This window comes from Perissodus microlepis, chromosome 6 (genome assembly GCF_051167445.1).
Source record: "Perissodus microlepis isolate ML-2025 ecotype Zambia chromosome 6, ASM5116744v1, whole genome shotgun sequence".
In the NCBI taxonomy this organism is placed as follows: domain Eukaryota; kingdom Metazoa; phylum Chordata; class Actinopteri; order Cichliformes; family Cichlidae; genus Perissodus; species Perissodus microlepis.
Genome location: NC_140466.1, coordinates 30,303,918 through 30,327,423, shown reverse-complemented (window position 1 = coordinate 30,327,423; position 23,506 = coordinate 30,303,918). Strand labels below are relative to the sequence as shown.

The 23,506-nt window shown below is 39.7% G+C and overlaps 3 protein-coding genes across 4 annotated transcripts; all 3 read right to left on the bottom strand.

Annotated features, from left to right (window-relative positions):
- Window positions 1–359: 359 nt before the first annotated feature.
- Window positions 360–9,255, bottom strand: LOC146385925 (hsp90 co-chaperone Cdc37-like). Of its 2 annotated transcripts, none has more exons than XM_084931942.1 (8): window positions 8,990–9,255; window positions 5,228–5,524; window positions 5,042–5,147; window positions 3,493–3,608; window positions 3,285–3,407; window positions 3,017–3,199; window positions 1,267–1,338; window positions 360–1,139 (listed from the first exon to the last, which is right to left on the bottom strand). In XM_084931942.1, the coding sequence occupies exons 1-8, from the start codon at window positions 9,095–9,097 to the stop codon at window positions 1,035–1,037; spliced, it is 1,110 nt and encodes a 369-aa protein (XP_084788068.1). In that variant the 5' UTR covers window positions 9,098–9,255; the 3' UTR covers window positions 360–1,034. The 2 variants fall into 2 exon arrangements, with proteins under 2 accessions (XP_084788068.1, XP_084788067.1); XM_084931941.1 differs by having other exon boundaries at window positions 8,941–9,054.
- A 621-nt stretch (window positions 9,256–9,876) lies between these two features.
- On the bottom strand, window positions 9,877–11,938 carry LOC146385924 (uncharacterized). The gene is made up of 3 exons (XM_084931940.1): window positions 11,547–11,938; window positions 11,013–11,295; window positions 9,877–10,777 (listed from the first exon to the last, which is right to left on the bottom strand). Exons 1-3 carry the CDS (start codon window positions 11,813–11,815, stop codon window positions 10,064–10,066), a joined length of 1,266 nt encoding a protein of 421 aa, XP_084788066.1. The 5' UTR covers window positions 11,816–11,938; the 3' UTR covers window positions 9,877–10,063.
- Window positions 11,939–15,672: 3,734 nt separating this feature from the next.
- Window positions 15,673–21,074, bottom strand: LOC146385923 (vascular cell adhesion protein 1-like). The gene is made up of 5 exons (XM_084931939.1): window positions 20,845–21,074; window positions 19,253–19,513; window positions 18,671–19,003; window positions 17,528–17,782; window positions 15,673–17,398 (listed from the first exon to the last, which is right to left on the bottom strand). The coding sequence occupies exons 1-5, from the start codon at window positions 20,915–20,917 to the stop codon at window positions 17,220–17,222; spliced, it is 1,101 nt and encodes a 366-aa protein (XP_084788065.1). The 5' UTR covers window positions 20,918–21,074; the 3' UTR covers window positions 15,673–17,219.
- Window positions 21,075–23,506: the final 2,432 nt, after the last annotated feature.

The following is a 23,506-nucleotide window of genomic DNA, read 5'->3' as shown; positions in this document are numbered from 1 at the left end:
GTCATCAGTGCATAATAAGCCTGCTCACTGTAAAACGTCTTTAAATTCAAAGCAGCACACTTTTTTATGACCTAAACTCAATACTTGTTGAGCTTAAGTAACATATAGTGTAACTTCCTTTTCAGTCACTGGAATAAATCTATAAAATGTGTGTTTGTTCAGGATCTTTCTTTTTGCTTTATTCATTTAACTTGTGCCTTTAGCTTGATATTTAAATTCAAATTTAATCCAGTCCAAAGGTGCTTCACTGGCACGACAGTTTATCAAAGCTATGTTGCCAAAGCATAAAAAAATTTAATGAAGTTTCGCAAGAATAAAAATAAATAAGTAAACCAAAATAATGCAACAATTGACACATCTATTAATGAATTAACTTTATTTCAATTTAACTAAATAATATAGATTATATGCATGTGTCCAGCTCATTCTCTGTTGATATATTATTTAACAGTTACATCTTTAATGAACTTAAGATTAAACAATCACAAAAAAGCTGTCTACCACACCGCCTCAGTCATCTTTCCTCAAATACGACTTTAGGTGGCGCTGTTGGCCACAGTGGGACAACAGACACAACCAAGCAGGAAAAACTGCTCTTTACGCCTGACATGGACGGTGACATGAAGCGTTCATACTGAGAGAGAAGAGTGTTTTTATAAGCTGCAGAGAAACGTGACCCAGCTACAACTGTGAAACTAAAAGTACATCCTGAGTAACTATAGAGTTTCAAAACATAGATTGTATTAACATGTTTGAGAGAACTGGCTTTTTAAAGATGATTAACAGCAGGGATAAATCTGTCAATACTGTCAGTAACAAAAATAAGAACTGATTCATAAAAATACTTCTTTAAAACTAATCTTCAAATACTCCTTTATTAAAAAATATACAATACACATTTCACAGTATATGTATATGCAGTTATTGGCTTGATTTAGTTTAACATGGAGACATTTAAAAACTAAGCAGCCAGAAACAACACTTATATAACAACACACAGTCGGTACATTGACAAGGTTTATAATAAAGTATTATTAATCCTCTTCCTGGTCCCCATCTTCCTCCCCATCCTCATCCCCTCTGGAATCAGGGACCCACAATCCAGAGTCAATACACCTCTTCAGGTGGTATTTTCCTTCCTATAGACAGAAAAACATGGTGACAACAGTTTGAGACAACAAGAACAAACACACAGAAACTTTCTGATCAGGCCGCTTTTAATGACTATAAATTATTTTAGGCAGAGACACACACACACACACACACCTCAGGGTCCAGCTTGCTCATAGTGTCTTGCAGCATCTGAATGTTCTTCTCATCAAAGCTCCTCTTCACCTCCTATGAGACAATAAATTCATCACTCTTCTCCTTTTATATTAATATGAACTTGCTTTCTTGAACAGAAGGAAACGTTAGCATAACTTCTTTGAAGCACATATGTAAACCTGCTAGTGTTTACCTTGCACTGCACACACGTCTGACAGGTGGAGTCCACTCTGCTGACCTTTATTCTACCGACTCACCTGATTATCCAAATGGCAACACGATCACTTGCACAAACTACACGATTATCAAAGTAACAAGGCTTTTCTTTTTTATGGCATGAAATGAGAGGGAATTTTAATGACCTTTCAGTCTTTGAAAAGAAACCTTGGCTGTGAAACACAACGTCAGTGAAGCTAAAGTAAAGGTGCATAAACGATCCATCCAATGAGAACGCCGGAACAATACATGCAAGTTAAGATTACCAACTAAGTCCCCCCGAATAACATTATATAATGTTGTGTGAGTTCAAAGTAGAATCGCTTATCAAGGTTAGGTTTAATGCTGAAGTCCGTTTGATTTAAAAAGAACAAAAAACAAAACGAGTGAGAGAAGAATATTCCAACAACAGGACTGTAATTATCTATAAAAAACATAAACTGCATGGATAATTAGGCCTTTACTTTACGACTACAACAGGGTTATCATGTGTCAAGTGTAGCATGAAGGAGGAGGAGTTCGTCTTTGTTGTGTGAATGTGTTAAATTTTAAATAGTTAAGGAGAAGCTATATTCTCTAAATATATCTACGTTTAAGAAGACTGCATCGTCCATCCTTCAAAAGCCTGTTATTTCTTCCTCCACTTCCTAGCCACTCCTCACTGGATAATTACAGCTTCTCTGAGCTAATTTGTAGTTTTGACTTTTCTGGGCTTTTAGCTTCACCTGATATACCAAAACAAAGCGTCTGAGCTACTGTGTACAGTTAGGACACTTTAACAATGTTTAAAAGTTGAGGCAATTTAACTACAAGACAGTGAGGTGTTTAGCTGCAGTGTGCGATTGCATAAAATGTTGCAGAAGCTTACAGTGTGTGTAGGAACCTTTGACTTTCTAAACACGCCCCATGAATTATTCTGAAAAACAAAGAGAGTGCGCTACAAACTCTGGGATACTAAAAAACTCCTAACAAGATAAAACGGAAACCGTTCTACTGGAGTTCTGTATACAATCCTGCCTTTACGAGCAGTGGTAGGATGCCACAGTCGCAACAAGTTGGTTTGTGAAACTTCTTATCTCCTAAATCTTCCACCATTCAGACGTAACTGTGTTGGACAGTGAAAGTGTTTAGGAATCAGAGAAGCTCAGCCACAAAGGGGTCAGCAATGCTGATCGGGTAAAGTTAGAGAGCGGGACCGCCGAGCGCTGAGACACGCAGTGGGTAAAAGTCTGGCACTGGTTTCCACAGCCGAGCAGCTCCTGATGGTGTAATGTGCAGCTGCTCCCGTACTTGTATCCATATCATGTATATCAACTTTCATCTTCAGTTTGGTTGAGAGGTTTTTTCTTAATAAAATGATCAATAATCACTATCAATCAGCACTTCGCCCTCTGACCCAGCGTGTTATCTTCTCTTTTCACACCCAGATTCATTCATTTACTGAAATGAATAAGAGTATTCATCATACTTGTTAATGCATGAAAAACTGCTGTTCCAAAATTCTCTCCAGAGTGTGTCTGCATGTATGGCCTACCTTTGGTAGCGATTCATAGACCTCTACAGGGTCCAAACCACCTGGGCCCAGTCTCTTCTGTATTTCCTCCTCCTCCAGCTCTTTCACAGCGTTCTCCATACGAGTCTGTGCAGAACTGCGGACCCGCTCCTTTAGCATCTCCAGCTCATGCTCAAATGCATCTTGGTACGACTTATCTAGAGTCTGACATGGACACGCATGCATATGACAATGACTGAATTCTCTTGAGTATAGTGACTGCACAGTAAGGCACGTTTAAGTAGCATACCTTGATCTTTGAGAAGAACTGTCTGAAGCAGCTTCTTGGGTCAACTTTCAGCGTCCGAGCCAAATCCAAGATGAACTGTATGACGATGGCTTGGTGGGCCACCTGCTCCATCAGGGCGTGTTTCTGCAAGCATATTGAGAGTTTTGAAGGCTCTACCTGCCTGAATTTCAACCTCAACACGGACTCACACGCTCCTCACTGCACTCACCTCATCTATCTCGTACTCGATACAGATGACAACAAGGTAATTAGCAGTCTCTTCGCACACCAGGTGCGGGTGGTCTGACAGATACTGCTGACTGTCGTCCCAGCGCCGCAGCATCCCTGGAAGACGCCATCGTATTGAGCATTATGCTGAGCACAAGCACATCTCCAGAAGTTATATGATTGAAAAAAAAATGGAAATAGAGATCAGCTTCAATATTTTTAGATCTTACAAAATGAGATCTTGGACTTCTTTTCATTGCTTTGTCAGTTCTCAGGAAAATTCTTCTTACCCACTGTCACCACCATTAAAGTGCTCTTTCCCCTTTATTTTAGCCAGCTTCCTTTTGAATAGCTGCTCTCATAAACATAGCAGCTGGTTATTTCTTCTGCTCACAGCCACTATTGTGCTCTTAATAAACAGTATTGGGATATCCGCTGCCAGTGACATCAGGACCAAGAGTATGAAAAATGTTCAGAGCAGCGTAAAGCCTGAGCTTTTTTCCTATGCTAACTTCATTGTTTGAAACTTTGTCCATGCTTATTATGAATACCCACTACAGTAACAGTGTATACAGTGTATAACAGTGTGTATAAAGACTTACAAAGCAAACACTTTGTAAGTCCTTTTCTTTCAGTTACTGAAATACTGGCTCCAGTTGCGAAATCACTGCTGTTCTTGGTACTCAAGTCATCCCTTTTTTAGAAATATTTGACTGCTTACACAACCCATTTTAAAGGGGAACTCCATTAAGTCTGTGACAACAATAATAATTATTAACATTAATATGGGCTGATAAGATAAGTCTTAAAAACGAGAGCTTCTAAGATAAGAAAAGGGGAATTTTTTTAAGAAAGTGTGTGGACACACTAAATTTTACTCTTTATCCGTTTCTATGTGACGCAGTTAAAAACATACTCCCTCCTTCTCCATGACCCCTCCCCAGTTTGTTTCATTTCAGAAGAACTCTGGCACACAAAAGCTGAAGGCATTTAATCACCAGGCAATCTGAGCGAGTGGAAGTCCCTTCAGGATATATTTTACTGGGTGTTGTCCTGTTAATGTCACTCCAAGCATAATTTTACAAACAGGAAATCCACACTTAAAAAAATTTAATTGGTTATATCCTGTTAGTAAACTGCAAGTAAAAGCTGTGTCGGTTTAGAGCGGGTCACATCCGGCTCTCTGTGATCTTAAGTGGGCCAGACCAGTAAACCATCCCCTTTTTGTCACTGTAAAGAAGCTGACTCATTCAGTGTTTCTTATGAACATGCACCTTATGAACATGGAGCTATCAATCAGTAGAAACTGCACGTTACAACACATTTAACAACTTGTAGCTACAGGACTGTCCAGAGCCTATGATAAATTTAGTGTCTTTGAAACGTCTGGGACAATGAGTAAAAATTTATTTGTAGACTCAGAATGACACATATTTTCCACCGGGTGGAGGAGGAGAGCAGTGGAAGAGAGCGGGATAAGGGAAGTAGTGAGGCAGGACAATGTGTGGGAGTATAGGGGGAAACACAACAAACACAACCAGCTCACTTACCAAAGTGTTTGATTTCTTTCCCATACTTCCCCAGAATGTTCTTGTGGTTCCCCACCTTTTCCTCCCCAGTTTCCTCCTTTGACAAAGGCTTAAAGTTGAGCACACTCTGCAAAGTAAGATAAGACAACATGTAAATCAGGAAACTGAAAAGTTGACAAATCCTGCGGCCCAGATGGCCTGCGTTACCTTGCTGAAACCATCCTTGCTGATAGTGTCTACATTCCAGGTCAGCTTCTTCTCTTCTTTTCGGTGTTCTTCTAGCAATTTCTCAAAGGACTTCTCATCCTGTTTCAGTTTCTTTATTTCTGTCTGGACTTTTTTCAGCTCAGCCTCCCTCTCCTTATCCTCACCTCCTTCCCTCATTCTTTCTTCTAGGTATGCAAGTCGTCCCTGGGCTTCCTCTAATAGCCTCCTGCATTCTGCAAAGCTGGTTTCCAGGTCCTCCCCTCTCTGCTGAAACTCTACCATTTTCTCCAGCCGGCTCTGTTGTGGAGGTCCCGAGTGGACGGGAGCAAAGAGACAAAAGTAAAATAAACATGAGGCAGAGACCGAGCTGAAAGCATAAGTGATTTAAAAGTGAAGCAGGCACACCAAGACAAGAGCTATATGGACACTGTGTAGGGAGAAAACATACAAGAAGTATATTTAAATAAGAAGTATCCTGTTTAATGTGTCAAATTTAATGTTGGCCCACTGTGAGTGTATGTATCCCAGAGAGCCGACACGCCTGTAATCGCTCAATTTCTGGCAGTTTTTTACTATACTTCAGACTGTTTGTTATCAAAGACAAATGATATCCTAATATGGTTATCTCAGGCATGTAGGTTTGGCAGTGAGACCATAAGCCCCACCCACCTGCTATTTAAACCTTCTGCTTTTAATGGGGCAGCCAATCTGATGAAATCTGACTTTAAAGCAAGGAAGTGGACGCAGTGAGGTGCTGTTTATGGTCAATGAGAAATATTTTAATCAATGAATCATGTCAAGCTAGTCCTCCAAAGTCTAAGAATAAAAAGCTGAAGCTGAAAAAGAGCTTTGCAGGCCCACTTTAAAGATGGCATAATAGGAAAAAAGTACAAATGCAGTTCCCTGCATCAGGTACTGCTTTTCTGTAGTTTTAAAGAATTTTAATGAATTTAACAACTACAGAAAACATCAATACCTGATGTAGGACAAAGATCTCAAATAGCGACACATACATAGTCTATCAAAGGTCAATAAGTTTAAGTTGCCTCACAATATTTTCTCTGAGCCACAAAAAAGAAAGACTGAGCTGTGTTATAATAGATTATAGATTATATTATTCTTGACCACTTCTGGTTGTGAAGTGGTCACGAATAATATCTGGTACTTCTGGTAGCGCACGACTGCATTTAAAAAGAAGAGCAAACGAGCATGTTTGTATGCTCTTTGACTGACCGCTGCCAAAAAGAATATCATTGAGATGACACGGCCGTGCTTTGGTTGCTACAGTTTTGGCTTTGACACATTTTTTTTAGTATATCTAACGTGATATGTGTAGTGGTTGTGTGTATGCACTGATGATTTGTTGGTTGACCATTATATTAAAGGTACTGTGTGCTAATAACAGGCTCAAAAGAACAGTGCAAAAAGTGCTGGACTACTACTCTTTTCTTTATGTTTTGCTTCCAGGGGCCAGAGTTTCTTGTCCTTTTTAAAAGTGGTCTTGAGGAATAGCTCTTCAGGATTTCTTAAAGGTTTAAAGGATTTTCTTAGGACACTAACTGCTTTTTCACTCATTTGCAGTTCAGCTATCGGCTTCATTTTTCACCACGACACTGATCTCAAAAACACTGCCAGTGCTAAAAGCATACCTGAATAGAACAAAGGCATAGATTCAGACGTTTGCTCAACACTGCACATAGAAACAGCTGGATATATTTATAGCATCGCATTATTTTGTTTTATTTCTCCCTGTGTGAACCTACAGTTAAGAGTTGTCATTGTGTCGAAGGTGGTGCTCTTCAACCAAGCTTTATCACCATGGTAACTCGTGTCCAACAGAACATAATATCTATGGAAACCTGTTGAGTGGTACTTTAGTACAAGGTTGTACTGCAGCCCAAACTTTACAGATGAACTGCATGTGCTTGGGTTTTTTTTTTTTGGCAGCGTAAGCAGTCACATTAAAAATAAACAGCAGCACAGAGTGCACTGACTGCTGAAATGTTCTATTTACAGAAGCTGTGTTGCCATTTTTTTCTTCACACATCTCATGTGTCTCCATGACATGTTCCTTCCTGATTGAAAAAGGCAGCACATGATTGGCTCAGCTTACGCAGAAGAATGAAATCTACAGTGTGACCAACAAGGTGACAAATAACCACAATCATGAGACCTCAGAGCTTGTTTCACAGCCCTTTGGCCTCTTTTAGTTTTAAATGTGTTTGCAGTGCAGACGGGAAAACAGGGTCATTGAACTCCAACTGGAGTCTGAGTTCAACCGGGGTTTTGTGCCAGCTGTTGAAATAAAATCAAAACAGTCTCTGAACAAATTCTTGCCTTGACTTTTGGGAGCTTTATTGACACTGTGTAAGTGCATGAGTGAGTTTACATGATGTGATCACATTTATACAATCACACAGTTCAAAAAATCTAACTGGAATTTTCTTCTCCACAGTTAACATTTCAAACACAGTGGTGTTCACTGGACTTTCCCCTTTATCCTGGAAAGTTTTTACGTTTCAAACTGTAAAGTGTTAAAAAAACAAACAGGTGACACAATAGGCAACAGAAGCCAGGGATATTCTGAAATGAAAGTTTCTCTAGAACCTTTCACTTTCTATGGTAACAATGAGATAAGCTTATCAGAGCCAGTTTCCACAGACAGACACAGTCTGACCAACAGTGTTACTGTAGCAAACGCACTTTAATCTTACTTACACAAACTCCTTTTTACCTTCTAACTAATGTCATTAGATTAATTTTCTTCTCAAAATCCTGGCATGCGTTTCAAACTTAAAATGAAAATCAGAGAAGTAAAACTGCTGTCGAACATTAAACATGTGACATCTCTTCAGTGTACAATACACATTTTAGATGAGCATACTTTTAATGTGTTTACCATTAAAGAGATGAAGACTCTGAGAGTGCATTAGAAAGCTCAGGAAAAGCTCATCAAGCAGAGTGTAGGAGGGGACTGAAAGCTCCAGGAAAGCCTATTATTATTTTGGAGATCAGGAGCAGACCTTTACATGCTACCTCAGCCACGCCTACTCTGCACCTGCTTATTTGTTGCGGGCTGACTTTTAACAGTAGAACAATCTTATCAGAGGTGATCTAACATGAAAGCCATGTTAACATTTTCCTAGAAACAAAAAAAAGAGCAGAGGAAGCAAAAATAGCTACATGTTGCATTTCCTGTTAAATGACACTTCAGGTTTCAGTTGTATGTTTTGATCATTTAAAGTAAACTTTTAATCTCTTCTAGTGGTTCTTTTTTTGACTTTGGAAACATTTTTTTGTTGTTGTTAATTTGGCAGTGGACCTCTCTTTAAGAGCTGTCTTCCTCTTTTAGTATTTTTTTTTTTTGCCTTCTTCCTTCAAATGCCTTGTTTGCCACGTTTCAGATGCTAAAGGATTTCAAGTAATTTCCCCTTTTAAAATAACCTGATGTTACCCAACAGCAAAGTATATGGAAACCCCCCCAAAACTTTACAGAATTACCTCACTATCTCACACACAGCGTTGCTTTTTCTTTCTCTATCGGTGACTCATCACCGGACCGGTGGCCGCCTTTAGGAAACTAAAGGCTTAAAATAAGCCTGCAGCCGAATTGCGTGTGTCCGCTGTATATTTACACATAAGTAACACCGGATGCTCAAACTGTCTACTCCCTCTCGGTTTGCTACTACAGGTTTACTAGTGGGAAGACTAACCAGGTGCAGCACTCCAAACTTCACGGCTAGCACTACTGTCACTGCTGACCCGGTGTCTCATTCTGAACAAGCTCGGAGTGTCCACGAACGGGCACGTGACATCTTCATCGTCTGACACGTAGATGTGGTCCCACACGCTGTAGTCGATACCGCTCATGCTGTCCCACTCCTATCAGTTATACTAAGAGGCAACTTCTGTGAGACTACACCGACAAAACATCAGCCAAGCGAGCAAAGACGGAGTCCAATCTTCTTAGCGAAACAAGCTAAGAGGAGAAATCCCGTATCCAAGGACAACGCCAGGCGCAATGCAGCCACTTACGTCATCAAGAAGCGCTTGTTGAAAGTGTAGCGTTTACTTATGGTTGGATTAAAGGGGATGTGCTTACATTGTTATACAGTTTTTCTCTATTGGTTTGGCTCATTTCTTGAAACAGAAATTACATTCTCAAAACCATAAGGTCATTTGGCCAAACAGTCTTACAGTCCTGCCCAACATTATAGCTCACTAGCAAAATCAAATATCTTTCCCCAAACTCTTCGTCCATGCTTCAAAAGCAGATTCCTTTCCCATATAAAAGGTCAGTACAGTCAAAATAGCACAGATCCTTCTCAACTGCCTTGGCACATGTGCATTCATTTAGTGCTTTTGTCAAAATAACCTGGATGGTTTAGCACAACACCATGGATCCCCTGCAAAAGCTCATATCTCTCCCAAAAGAGTTTATCCATGTGTCAAAACTAAATATCCTTCTCATATAAATAGTCAATGCCCCCAAAATGCATTATACCTTCGGCATTGTTTAAGCACTGCAAGTCAAAATGCTTAGACGTTTTGTCACTGAGGCACAGGTCTAGCAACAGAATACCACTATGAATAAAACTAAAAGATTTTACAGTAAAATCAGCCTCCAATAAACCACTCATACTCAAGGAAACTGTAAACATTTTTATTCGTACAAAGAAATGTTAACATTAGATAACATACTGTGAAAAGAAAACATATACAGGATTCTGTAAATGTGAACAGTTATAAACACAAACAAAAAACAAAAAAAACCAAAAAAAACTCTAGCCTACCATACTGTAAATAAAGTTTCAGAACTATAGTACAGTAATATTTTCAGTGGTCGCCATTGTCACCCTCCCTTTCCTGGCCACCATCCTCATCCCCCTGGCCATCGACGTGCTGCTCTCTGTCAGGCCATAAATTCTCATCCACATCGCAACGGATATTTTCTCTTGCGATGCAGCGAGGGAAGAAACGGCGTGAATGTCTCAACCATCCCCTACATTGATCCCCTGTGATGTCCTCACATGCAGCATCCATTGCATGCAGCAGGGCCCTCTGGTCTTGAGCCTGATGCTCATACACCCTCCACCTCCAAGCTGAAAAAAACTCCTCAATTGGATTTAGGAAAGGAGAGTAAGGTGGAAGAAACTCCATTAGCATCCGGGGATGGGTGGTGAACCAGGTTCTGATGTGTGGGCCGCGGTGGAAGTTCACATTATCCCACACAATGACATAATGTGGTAGCTGAGGTCCTTCTTCACCTCTCTCATTTTCTGGGATCAGATCAGTATAAAGGTGGTCCAAAAAATTGAGGAGCTTTTGTGTATTGTAGGGCCCTAAACTGGGAATGTGTGTGGCCACACCTCTTTCTGATATAGCGGCACACATTGTTATATTTGCTCCTCGCTGGCCTGGGACATCCACAGTGGCTCGGTGGCCAATGATGTTACGGCCACGCCTTCGACCTTTGGCCAGGTTGAAGCCAGCTTCATCAACGAACACTAGGATGTGAGGGGTTTCGTTGCCTTCTAATGCCATTATTCTCTACAATAGAATAGAAATATATCTAATCAGTCAAGTAGAGACAGATACTGCAGGGAGGATCTAAAGTACTGTAAAAACAGGGAGTGGAAAACTGAAGACAATTTCTAGGCAAAATGCTCTAGTCACACAAAGCTGGATTCTGAAGGTAAAAAGGATAACGCAAAACAAAAAAACAGTGGTAACCATGTCTTACTGTAATAGTGTTACAATGATAGACAACCAGTAGTTGACTTACATGCACATACTGGTACCGCAGCCCTTTCACTCTGTCAGAGTTTCTCTCAAATGGTACCCTGTAAATCTGTTTCATGGTCATCTGATGTTTCTTCAATACCCGGTCTATTGTGGAGATGCTGATAGAGTTTATATTTTGGAACATTACATTGTCTAGCAGGATTGCATTACGAATCTGTCTCAGTGTGATGGCATTATTTGCAATGACCATGTTGCATATTTCTCGTTCTTGTTGTTCATTTAGAAGTTTTCTTCTGCCACCCACTTGAGGCTGTCGTCCAATCCTAGACATACAAGTCAAAGGTCAACACTGTAAATTTGTTACAAAATGAGTTACCAATGTAATTGTACTGCTGTTTTATGGTACTAAAAGTGTGATGCACTGCACAGTGACTGGAATACTATTCACAGTATTTTCTCCATTTTTTTTTCTTTGTCATTTTTATAGTATCATATAACATCACACGAAGATATTACAGTACTCTAGGCCTACACACACACCAACACTGAATAGTTCAATAGCATAGTTCTGTACCTGTTTTCCCTGCGAAAGGTTTGGATGATGGAGGAGACTGTAGACCGAGGCACATTAGGCTGCACTCGGCGACCTGCCTCTGCCATTGTGAGGCGATGGTTTATAACGTGGTCAATAAGGGTGGCCCGGATTTCATCTGGGACATCATGGTGCCTCCGTGCTCCTCGGCCTCTTCCCCCTATTCCTCCACGCATTCTCACTCCTCCTCTTCTTCTTCCTCCTCTTCCTCGAGCAGGAAGTTGCTGTTGTACTTGGCGAGGTGCTTCCATGTTCACACTGCAAATGAAACTGGCCCCGGGCCAAGCTCTGTCTATATACTTTTGGCAGCAGTCATAATCATAGACAACACCTGTCAGGTATCTAAACAACCTGTTTGATTGGTCATCTGAGATGTGGGAAGCTGCTCCTTCGTTAGTTCTAATTTCACCTGATTGATTGTCAAGTACTGTCATAACTTTATCAAATGTTCCAAGATATTCTTTCATGGTATTATATCTTTGACTAATTTTGACAGTTGAACAGACAATTGTGCATATGATGACTTACACAATGAAACCATGCTGATATGTTTTGGAGTGAGTAACCATTTCACTGAAAAATCAACTAATCAGTTTAGATCGCCAAGATCTATTTATTTGGAAAATGTGCTAAATGTGGGCTCATTGTGCTAACTGTAGCTACTTGTACATAATCATTTGAAAAGAAGCACAGAGTCACTTGAGACATGTACTAAAGCATTTGCAATTTGATAAAACCAATGAAAAATGACATTCTGTTGTGAACAATTGCAAGGTGGTTTGGAGATTTGTCCATGTTATTTTGAGAATGTCATCTCGGTTTCAAGAAATGAGCCAAACCAATCGAGAAAAACTGTAATATATTATCTATAAACTACAGGGCTGCGCAAAAGACCTGAACTACACATATTTATATTTTATATATTAATGATAAATAGATGCAATGATTTATTGAAACGTGCGCAAACATACGTGGGCATACACTGTAAGGAAAAAATGTGTTTGCAGAATTCCAGTGAACTTGAAAGTTGACATTTAGTGTCGCCACATTTATTCCTCAACACAGCCTGAGCTCCAGGCAAGTTTTCATTGTCATTTCTATAAATAGATTTTAGGAACAGTCTTCTTGAAGCTCTTCTTTTGACACTTCGGTCAATAGTATTGGGCCACACCTCTTAATCTTTGCCACCGATTCAGCACATCAGTTAGTCTTCCTTCCTATAACACCATCAGCTCTACCAAAGTGGAAGTGTTTTTGTTAGATTTGTATTGTTGGATTGTCATTTATGCCTAGAAATATATATTTATATATATGCTTAGAACTTTGTAACCATTTGTAGATTGAAAGAATGTCTCATCCTAGGAGGTCTGTAACAACTCTGTGTAGCATGAAGAGGGGGGTGCGTTCACTCCTCTTCAGAGGGTTCTGGCATAGATCACACACCTTCTAGGAGAGGTCGTATCTTCTCTTGCTGATATATGGTATAGCAAACACACGTATATCTGTTTAAGTATAAGAGCCTTTTGTTCAGATGGACCGCTAGACTCCTGGCACCAGTTTTGGGAAGTCTTCACAGGGTCACATCTTGACATTTGTTTACAATGTTTTCTTGAAAAGACCGTTAGATCTTGTAGTCATGTAGTTTTGAACTTATTCAAGCAGTTTTGCTGAGTTTACCAAATAAAAGGATATAAAGGAAATGAAACACCATGTTGAACTTGTTTTGAAAGTTTTGCAGTTCATCATGAACTCTTGTGACCATAAAAACACAGGAGGGCAGATGTTTCCTCTGGAAGTGTTTTTATATGCGCAGATTTTCCCCATGGCAACTTGGGGAAAAAAGTGTGCTGTCAGGCTTGTTCATTGGAAGTTCTTGTTGTGCACATGACTGTGGGGATTATGCCATAAAGGAAAGGCCTGCTCTAAGCGCAGCCTCACAGGAAAGCAATGCATTCCTTCCAGTAAGAAAAGGGATTTAACTTCTGATTTTCAGAATGTCCAAGATTTCCAAATCACATTTTTTGATGAGTCAAGCTACTTTGATGATTTATTAATTTGTTACATCATAGCTATTTATAAACATCATAGAAGAATATTGTTTTGCTGAGAAAAATGGTTACATGTGTTACTTTTTATCCATTCATCCAGTAATTTGAATTTGAATTTGATTTTAGCTCAAGATAATAGAGATCCTATCAGGCTTGTGGGTGGCTGCTGGAGCCTATCTTAGCTATCATGGGATGAGAAGCGGGGTACTCCTGAACATGCTGCCGGTCTATCGCAGGGCTAAAAGTGTACAATATGAAAGGTCTTTAAAGAACAGCTAAACAGCCAGGCCTCACACACTGAAGTGATTCCAACAATAACAAACACAAGGGAGGACATTAGACCAGCCTTAATTATGTTTAGCATAAGATATATATTTTAAGTGGTTTACAAGCATTACTTATTTCATCAGCGGGGGAGAAACACTTTCTACTGGGGCTTACACAGGACTGAGACAAGTTTAATGTAAGAAGACAAGTTGGATGTTAAAGGAGGTTTGGGTGTGCTTTTTATCAATTATGATGTTCTTTCAGTGAATAAGCATGACATGATAAGAAAAACCAGGCTTAGTGCCCTCTTTTTTCCCCTCACTCCATTCACTGGAAATGTCTTCCTGTGAAGGAAGCAGGGGGAGGAAGCACATTTACTCACTCATCCTATGTACTACTTCTGCAGCGGAGTTTCCCCTGAAATCCAAAGACATTCAGAAGAGTGCAGAAGTTAATCTGGCGTTGAAGAATCTTATAAACAGGAAATTCGTAATTACCAGTTCCAGTTCTCTCATTACTTGTGTTTATTGTTTTCACAGTGAAAGAACATGTCAGGTAGACTTTGATATACATACAGAAATATTTCAACAATCAGGGCCCATCATTATACCATATCACTCCATTAGTGATTTTCACTTTCAGACTGCTCAAAGCTTACTTCAGCTTTCAGGGCCTTCTTCTGTGTAATCAGCTCCTAAAAGACAAGCACCCTCTTTAATTTCAGTTTATAGTTAAGTCTAGATCAGGTAAGCCTGAACTGCCCATTAGTAGGCCTAGTATCCTGGAAGGCTTCCCATGATGCTGTCATGGTCCCTGTGCCTCCCCGGCCAGTCCAGTGTGGCCACAAGTGTTTGTTGTTTTGCTCTCTCTGCTCTCCTCGCCATGCTCTCTCTCTTGCCTGTCTGCCTGGGCGGAGCTCAGATTGGGCTCCCGCCCTTGGCCTACGCACCTGCAGCTGATCACCGGTGATTTGCAGTTGATCTCTGGCTCTTCTTAAGGCAGGGGCTCTGAGCTACTCGCCGCTGGAACATTGAGTTACTCTTGTTAGTATTGCCCGGCTCTATAGCGATTCTGTTGTTCCCGTACTTGCCTTCGACTAATCCACGTCTCTGTAAATAGGTTTATCTGGATCTGCCCTCTTTGTGACACCTGGGGTGAGTGAAAGTGAGCTGCTTGTGTGGAGATTGTTCGGACCAGGAGAGGAGCGAGTACGAAGACGTGTGTTTCCCCAACCTTTTGACCCTCGGGACCCTGGTGTTTCCACCCCTTCACATGTATATAGCGCATCAGTGTCATTAATAAAGAACTGTTTGAACCGTGCTTCCTCAGTTCGCGCCGAGTCCGTTACACTGCCGTGACAGATGCGCTGAGTGTTTCTTCCACACTCACCTTTTTTCACTCTCCACTTAAAATGTTTTTAGTAATTTAATTATTTGAATTGTTTAGTTATTATTACTCTCTGGCTGTCTTTTGCCCTGTCTCCCTTCCTCCTGCTCCAAACATTTGCAGTAGATGGCTGCCCCTCCCTGAGTCTGCTTCTGTCAGGGAATTCCTCCTGTTAAAATTGAGGTTTTCCACCCCCCTGTTGCCAGAGTGTTTGCTAATAAGGGGTCGCCTAATTGTTTTGGTTTTCTCTGTAGTGTCTTCACCTTACAATATAAAGCACCTTGCGTTATTATGATTTAGCGCTATATAAATAAAAATGAATTGAACTGAATGTAGACAAATAGACAAGGTGAGATTTTTCCACAGGACAAATAGAATCAGAAAAAAAAAATCAGTATACATGTTTCTATTTTTTTTTTTTTTTTTTTTTTTTTTCAAAAAAAGTTCTGTAATTTATTTACATTTTAAAAATAAACACAAGCTCCAGTGTGCACTGTATTATTACAACTTAGCCTTTTTCACTAATACCCACAATATAACAATAAACAATCACACATACTATACACAAACATATATGGATGTGGCAACCGTTGGTAGGTCACTAGCTGTTTGTTTGAATCGTAGATAATATATGAAAGATGGGGGTTGTTAACAGGTCAGAAACATGACGCCTAACATGTCTTAGATGGTGTCAAACCTGAGGCTTCAAAACCTCAGCCCACAAGCCAGTGGGTGGTGTCACAGAGACCACTTATTTTTTACACTTTACTTTAGACTTTCTGAGGGTTTCAGGGCTTCAGTGGAAATTTCATATCGGATGTGAACAACAAAACACTTCAGCCTTGTCTATTTCCCATCAGCCGGTAGAAGCATGGCTCTAAGTTGGCACGCTCCTCTTCCAGATTCCTGGAAATGATGGGAGCTGCAAGTCTGAGGCCGCGTGCTGACAGAGTCAATAACCTGCATGTTTCACATTTCTCCTCTGATTCTCTACAGTGGAGGTCAGGAGTGCAAAGCTAGCCTGACACAATTACAGCCACTACACTCGTTGAAGGAAGCAACAGAAATTCTCCTTTAGACTTTAGTACAAAAAAAGCACATGTCTAAATAAACATACAAAGTAATTTAAATTATTTTTATACAAACAAAACAAAACAGTTAAACAGCATGTTCATCCACACAGCAGTGATAGTGGATGTTCAGCCCTCTGCTTGCATGTGGATTTGATAGCATTAATTTACTTTCACATTTTCCAAAGCAAATTGAAAAAAAAAAAGTGTGCAGAATCTTTAAGTTAGTGTCCTGTTAGTCTTGAGTTTGTACTTTTACAGTCACCAAATACTGAAAACATAACTTAAAATAAAATAATATCAAATATTTCTCATAGAACTCAATTTTCTCAGCAGTCAACAGTCAAAATCGAGAATGTTTTACATCTTGCTTCTAGTTCAAAGTAGTGGCAGAAATACAGACAGCTGCTGCCATGACAACAATACTAAATTCCAGGCTGTGTAACAATTCAAGGAAAAAGCTGGTGACATCCTATGTTTTCAGTCTGTATCGACACGGGAACTTTGAATTCCACACTCACTACAATGAAATCTAGAGATCACTCCTTAAAAGCTACAACCCAAGACCTGGATTTAAGGCAGCATACTTACAGGAAGTGACTGCAGAACTGCTGCTGACTGTGTTACAGCACCTTAAAAGCAGAAGCTTGTTAAAAGAGGAAGAAGCTTTTTTTTCCATTCAGTATTTAGGTCACCGGTCACGTCACTTAAAGTCTTCATTTCATGCTGTCATTTTTGTTGTTTGGTGTCATCAGATGTCATCAGTAGAGGAAGGTAACCACTACCTCAATCAAACCGGGATGATGTCAAACTTGACAAATTGACTTGAAGAATTAGACAGCACCTAATGTCGAAGAAACAGCTCCAGACTGTTTGTCCACAGTTCAGATATTCTCGCAGTTTTGCAGAGGCAAGGCAGTGCGCGTAGGAAACCGTAAAACATCCTTTAGGTTGTAGCTTCCCTTTCGGTTTTGTTTATAGAAACGACGACATAGCACACAAAGTATGAAGACAAACAGAACAGCTGCAGATACCCCAACTATTATCCATATCAAGGGGGAAGCTGCAGAGTTGGGAAAAGAGGGTTTGGTAAAGAAAACAGAAAAAAGAGAATATTCAAATTAGTCAAACAGAAAATATCCAAACACTGCTTGAATTAAAACTGGATGTGAAAAACAAACTAAAATCTCACCTTGTACATCAACGTTAAACTCCTTGGTGACATTCCCTACTGTGTTGCTCACAGTGCAGATATACTGTCCTTCATGCTCAAAGCCGACAGAACTGATAGTGAGAATGCTGCCAGTGTAGGAAGGACTATTTTTTGGGCGTGTCCAGGTGTATGAGGGGCTGGGGTTTCCCACAGAGGAGCAGTTCAGGTGTAGAGTGTCTCCTTCTTTGACTGTAATCACATCTGGATTTCGTGGCCCTATTAGCTCAGGCCCATCTGTGTGATTATTGAAGGAAAAAAAGAACAAAAGATTTAGCAAAACAAACAATTTTGGAAGAGAAATTCAATATAGGGAAACATGGGCCTGTTTTCACAGTCGCGCAATTTTGTTAATCTCTAACTTTTCATCTGTGATAATTGACAGAGAAAATGTTTAACACGTTGGAAATGTAAAACAGATTATTCACTAACATAATATACAGCAGAAAGTAGAAAGCGCTGTCCACTGTCCAGCCCATTTCGCTTAATTTCTACTCTTTAAGATTTCAAAGGATCATATTTTACCAGTTTGTCCACTTCATGATGTTTAACTGCTCTACTTACTTTGCAGGTTAATGCTCACCACACTAAACATCTGACATAAAGTTTATATTACATGCAGTGTGACATTAATAGGTCAGTCTGACAGTTCAGAGAGTTATTCTAGCCATGTGACACTCTGAAAGGAGTGGATGAGTTTTTCTGGAGTGGCTTTAACATAATAAAAAGAACAGACTTTTCTTTCTTGAAGATTTGTTGCAGTCAATTGCTTCCAGATTTAAATTGATATATACTAAAAAATTTTCATTTAGAGTTTAAACACAATTATTATTATTTTTTAAGGTTCACAAACAAAGTGGAGTTCTATTTTTGGTCTCTACAAACACACTGAGTATTTTAGTTTTTAGCAGCTAAATCCTCCACTATGTTCATCAGCTTGTGTCAGTCAACAGTTTGTTGATGATACTTTTTAGAGCCTGTTCATTAACAGTGATGAGAGCTGTGAGGAAGAATCAAAACAGTAAAGTAATGGGACATAAAACTAAACCAGTGACATGAAACATGCTCAAAATGTTAAACTCTGAGGAACAGAACAAAGAGCGTCTTTATTTCTCTCAGACTCACAGTAGACTGGAGGAGCAGAGAATTTTTCTGTCGTCACCACTGGAGGGCGCTGTGGTCCAGCTGGTCCCAGCTCCAGCTTGGCTTCACACCAGTACTGGGCTCCATCATCTTCTCTTCTGGGAGTGATGTTCAGAGTGAAGGTCTCATTCACGGGTTTCTTCTGTTTACTGTTGGACTGTAGGTGACCCAGTGCTGTGTTTCCTCTGTAGAAGGTCACAGTGAGGCTTTGAACAGGAGCTACGTTCTGTACGCTACACTGCAGGGTGTACTGCTGATTCTCAAACATCATCTCAGTGTGGTTTACAAAGCTGATGGAGACACTTTCTAGAGGCTCTGAGAAGACAAGGAAAGAAAAAAAATGTAAAGAACAACATAGAATGTAAGCTAGAGGTTGGTCTGCAGCAGCTGAGAGTATGAATCCATGCAACTGTATGTTTCCACAAATAAAGAAGTTTAATTAATCTATGAATTAATAAATATAATAATAAGGTTATAAAGCAATTATCACTTTAGAATTATAACTAATTATAAGTGATGTAAAATTCACTAATGAGTCTCCTGTTATAAAGTAAACATACTTACGATAAAGGGTTGGATTCAGAGTGGTAGTACACTGATCACCACCATAATAGCACAAGAGAGGGATGTCCCATTCAGTCAGTCTGTCAACTGTCCAGAACATCGTGGTTCCATTTTGTGAAACTTTTCCCACAGCGTGCTCCAAACCTGAAGCATCTCCACTGCAGTTCTTCTGACATGCAACACATGTAACATTGGCTGGGTCACCGTACTTCACTACCAGCGCAGATGGAGTGAACACAGGATACTCTGTGCAGCTAGAACCTGTAAGAAACACATCCAGTGTTGTTATTTGGTAGATTAGCAGATACACTTCATACACAGTGTGCATTATTTTAGTCAGACATTACTGTATATTTTGTATCCTGTAAAAGGTTTTGCAACCCAATAAAATCTTTGTACATTATATGGCTCTGCTGTTCTCTGTGTGTATATGTTTATTTAAAATCAAACACAAAATTAATCAGCAAGATTATACAAGTAGATTCAACTTCTCAATTGATATCAGAACATTTTGTACAAGGTTTATATATAATAAGAATAAGAATAAGAATAAGAAGAAGAAGAAGCATTAAGAAAGCAGAGAGACGTTGTTTGCATAGTAACACACTCTGGTGACAAGTTAAAGGAAAAATTTGAACAGTCAAACCCTGCAGTGGGAAGTTTTGGCCCTTATGTGCATCTTTCCTTGAGGCACAGTCAGAGCAAATCAATCATAAAGTTGTTCTGAGTGATCAGTCGATCCTGTTCTATCCTAATTGGTCTCACTTTCATAAAGTGTGAGTTAAACCAATCAGTTAAACCAACATCAGTTAAACCAATCAGAGACCCGGGTCTCTGATTGGTTTAATGACTATAAAAAATGACTATAAAAAATCATGTAAATTATATGCTACAGACCTTGAGTCACTATAGATCTCAAATCAGTTTAACCAGTGTGGGTTAGCCTGATCAGATCCAGATATGTGAAAAAGAGTAACTGTAACTGTGCAGGTTACAGGCTACTGTAGTTTATTTGAATGAAGTTTTCCTAAGTCTCCTGCTAAGCAAATATATTCATCACAAATGGAAAATGTCTGACAGTCTTTGTAGGAAAGCTACTTTCGGCTGCTCCCAACAACAGATCACCACAGCGGGAAGCTTGATGAAGTTTGATGTGGCAGATTTTTAGGTCAGCTGCCATCCGGACACAGTCCCAAATGGATCAAAGCGGAGAACGTCCCTACGCCATGGAGCCACTTTGTAATACATTTTTATCGCTCTAGTTTATACACTGTCTGGTTTCTCAGCCACCACCAAAACACCAAACGAATGAACAGCTTTAGGAAGAATGCTTTTCCATCGGTAGAGGGGTCCGGAGATTTTTGGGGGTCGATTCTAAGAAGCACTTAAGCTTTGCTAGTAAAACTTTATGTTGATTCCTTTTATTCCCCCCATTTATTTAATAACATGAGACATAATGAAATAATTAAATCTCTAAGTCTCATAATAAAAACACGAAGCGTCAAACTGTTGTATTACTTTGAAGCAGCAACACTCTACCCCCCAAAAGTACGGGGGAAATCTCTGAGCACAACAGATAACGGGACACTTACCAGAGGCGGACACGCGGACGTCTCGGAAGGAGATCATCAAAGAAATAACGAGGAAAAGGTAACAGGAAAGCATCGTGTCCAGATAGTTTCGTTGGGAAAACGAAAAAGAAAAAACATTTGTTAATAAAAAATCTCCGAGCCCAAAGTTTGTTGGCCAGATGGTGTCTGTAATGAACTGAGAGCAGAACAGATAGCAACATGGAGGTCCACGCTGGTTTATAAGCTGTGGGCGGGGATCAGCGGGCTGGTCTTCTCTTTGGGAAAGTGAAATCGAAAACATCCATCCGGGAAATCTGAGTTTTCGGGGAAATCCCATTAAGAAAAATAAGCGATGAGCTCATGTCAGCCTCATAGCAGTCAGGTCCTCTGAACACCACGACCCCCACCCCCCACACACACAAACACACACAAACACACATACACACACTGGTAAATGAAAACGTGTATGTAGTCTGACTGATCTGAGTGATAAATTCTGAAATGTGCTTTCTTAAAGGAAAGACAATAACAGTCTGCAGTGTTTTGCTTTTAAATGTATAAATTAGAAATATGTCAATAAACTCAAAAACTTCAGCAAATATACTTTATGTCCCTTCCTGCTGGTCTGCACACACAAATGCTGAGGCCTAGTTATTTCAGTGAAGCAGATTTCCCTTATCTCTTTCCTGTGAAGCCTTCCTCCAGGACAAAGTCGTGCTCAGGACCAGCTCTCAACTGCTAAAACTGAAGCATTAAAACCCCTTTAGCCTGTCTTCCTATCTGTTTCATTCCTTCACACTTCAGAAATGATCTACAACCTTGTTTAGTCACTCTTCCTTAGTTATTTTTAGTCTGTTTATTCTCGCTCCCCCTTACTCCAGCTTGAAGTCATAAGAGGCACGACTACATATCAGAATATCTGGAAGCGCAGCAGCAGAGCCACACGAGTGAAACAGAGAGACCAAGCCATCTGAAGAAAACTTGTCATTCATTCATGTCATTCATTTGAGTCAGGGACGAAAGTTTCATAATCATAAAAACACAGTGTTGTGAAGTTTAAATCTCCCCAAACAAACTGATTTGCCACACAGACTAGATCAAACAAATGCATTTATCCATTCTCCAATTAAAAAAAGATCATAATATCAGTGACATTGTCTAAAGTATACTTCTCTTTACAGCTCCTATAATATTTTTATATGTAACAGTTAAATGGAACAAGTGTTAGTGAAAAGGCTTTTGATTCGGGGGTCACTGGTAATCATGCTGAGCCTTAAGGAGTGTAAAGACAGTTTACATTCCCAACATGCTTCTGTGTTTACTAAAATCTTGCCTCCCTTTGCTTTTTGGACTCATTTTAATGCTTTGGTTTTCATTTTTTGAGGCAGATACAAAAATGTTGGTTGTGAGCCAACCACTGAAACCATGGCAACATTAAATGAGGAAATTCTGAAGGTGTTAGTCATTTATAAAATGTTTTCAAGTCATGCTGTTGGTATAGTATGAGCTACAATTTGTTATTCACACCAAACATCATTTTTAATATTAATCCAAGTAAAAGCACTGATATGAATCTGTAAAATGTTTGTGCTACAGACACTAAGGCATGTAATATGTTACTCAAGTAAAAAATTTTAACTAGAAGTAGACAAATGAACTTAAAGTAGTAACACAGAAGCTCTCAATGCAGAAAATGCTGGCTAATGATGGAGTTTGCTGTTGTAAGGCTGCCATCCCAGATTCCAGTTACTTAGCTTCATTTTAGATTTATCTTCATGATGTTTGCTATTGTATGTAAAATGCGTTATTTAAATAGAGTGGACATGAACTGAACATTGGTTGGATGGTTGTGAAACACGTGGATTTTATTTGATCATCAAAAAAGAATCAAAAATAGTTTTAGAAAAAGAAAATCGTAGTTCTGAGCCATTAATGGAAGTAAACTCAGGCTGAATAAAACCAGCAAAACACAACAAACCAACAGCTTCAACAAAACCTACAAACAAAACTGAAGTGGCAAAAAGTGACCTAACAAACAGAGGTCAAAAGGAAAAACAAGCAAACACTAAGAAATGATCTGAATACAAAGAAACTAAACCACTTTAACTTTTCATTAATCACTTCCAACATAACTAAATACTGGATTTAAATGTCAAATGAGATCAACTATATACTTAAAAGAGACCACTGCTGTCATCACCTCATAATCTGAGGACACATTCCAGTCTGGACTTCCTGTGATTGTGAGCGCAGCTTTCCAGCAACCCTGGCAACAATGGTGATTCAAAATGGATGGTTAATGGTTTGACTGGACCAGGGTGGTGTCTCAGGTTAGTTACAGTGATGTCATGGATTTTGATGGCTGGACTCCAGTTTCTAGCAGGAGAAAGAAAGTAAGCGGGAGAATCAAGCAGGATGATGCAAGTTTGTTAGTGAGTCAGGAAGTAAAAGGTTTTTCAGGACTAAAGTGACAGGGGAGGTGCTTCTGTGCATGAAGACTTGGAAATCCTCAAAGGGACCAATCAGGGCAGTGAAGGGAAGAGAGAACGAGGACTGTTAAACATCTAATGGTGAAGGAGTTTATATTCTGTTTGACTGGAGCTTCAGTCAAAAGTTCCAGATAAAGTTAAACTGGACTCTGTGAGCTTTCTGGTTAGACCTTATCTCTCTGCTTCTCTGTGCT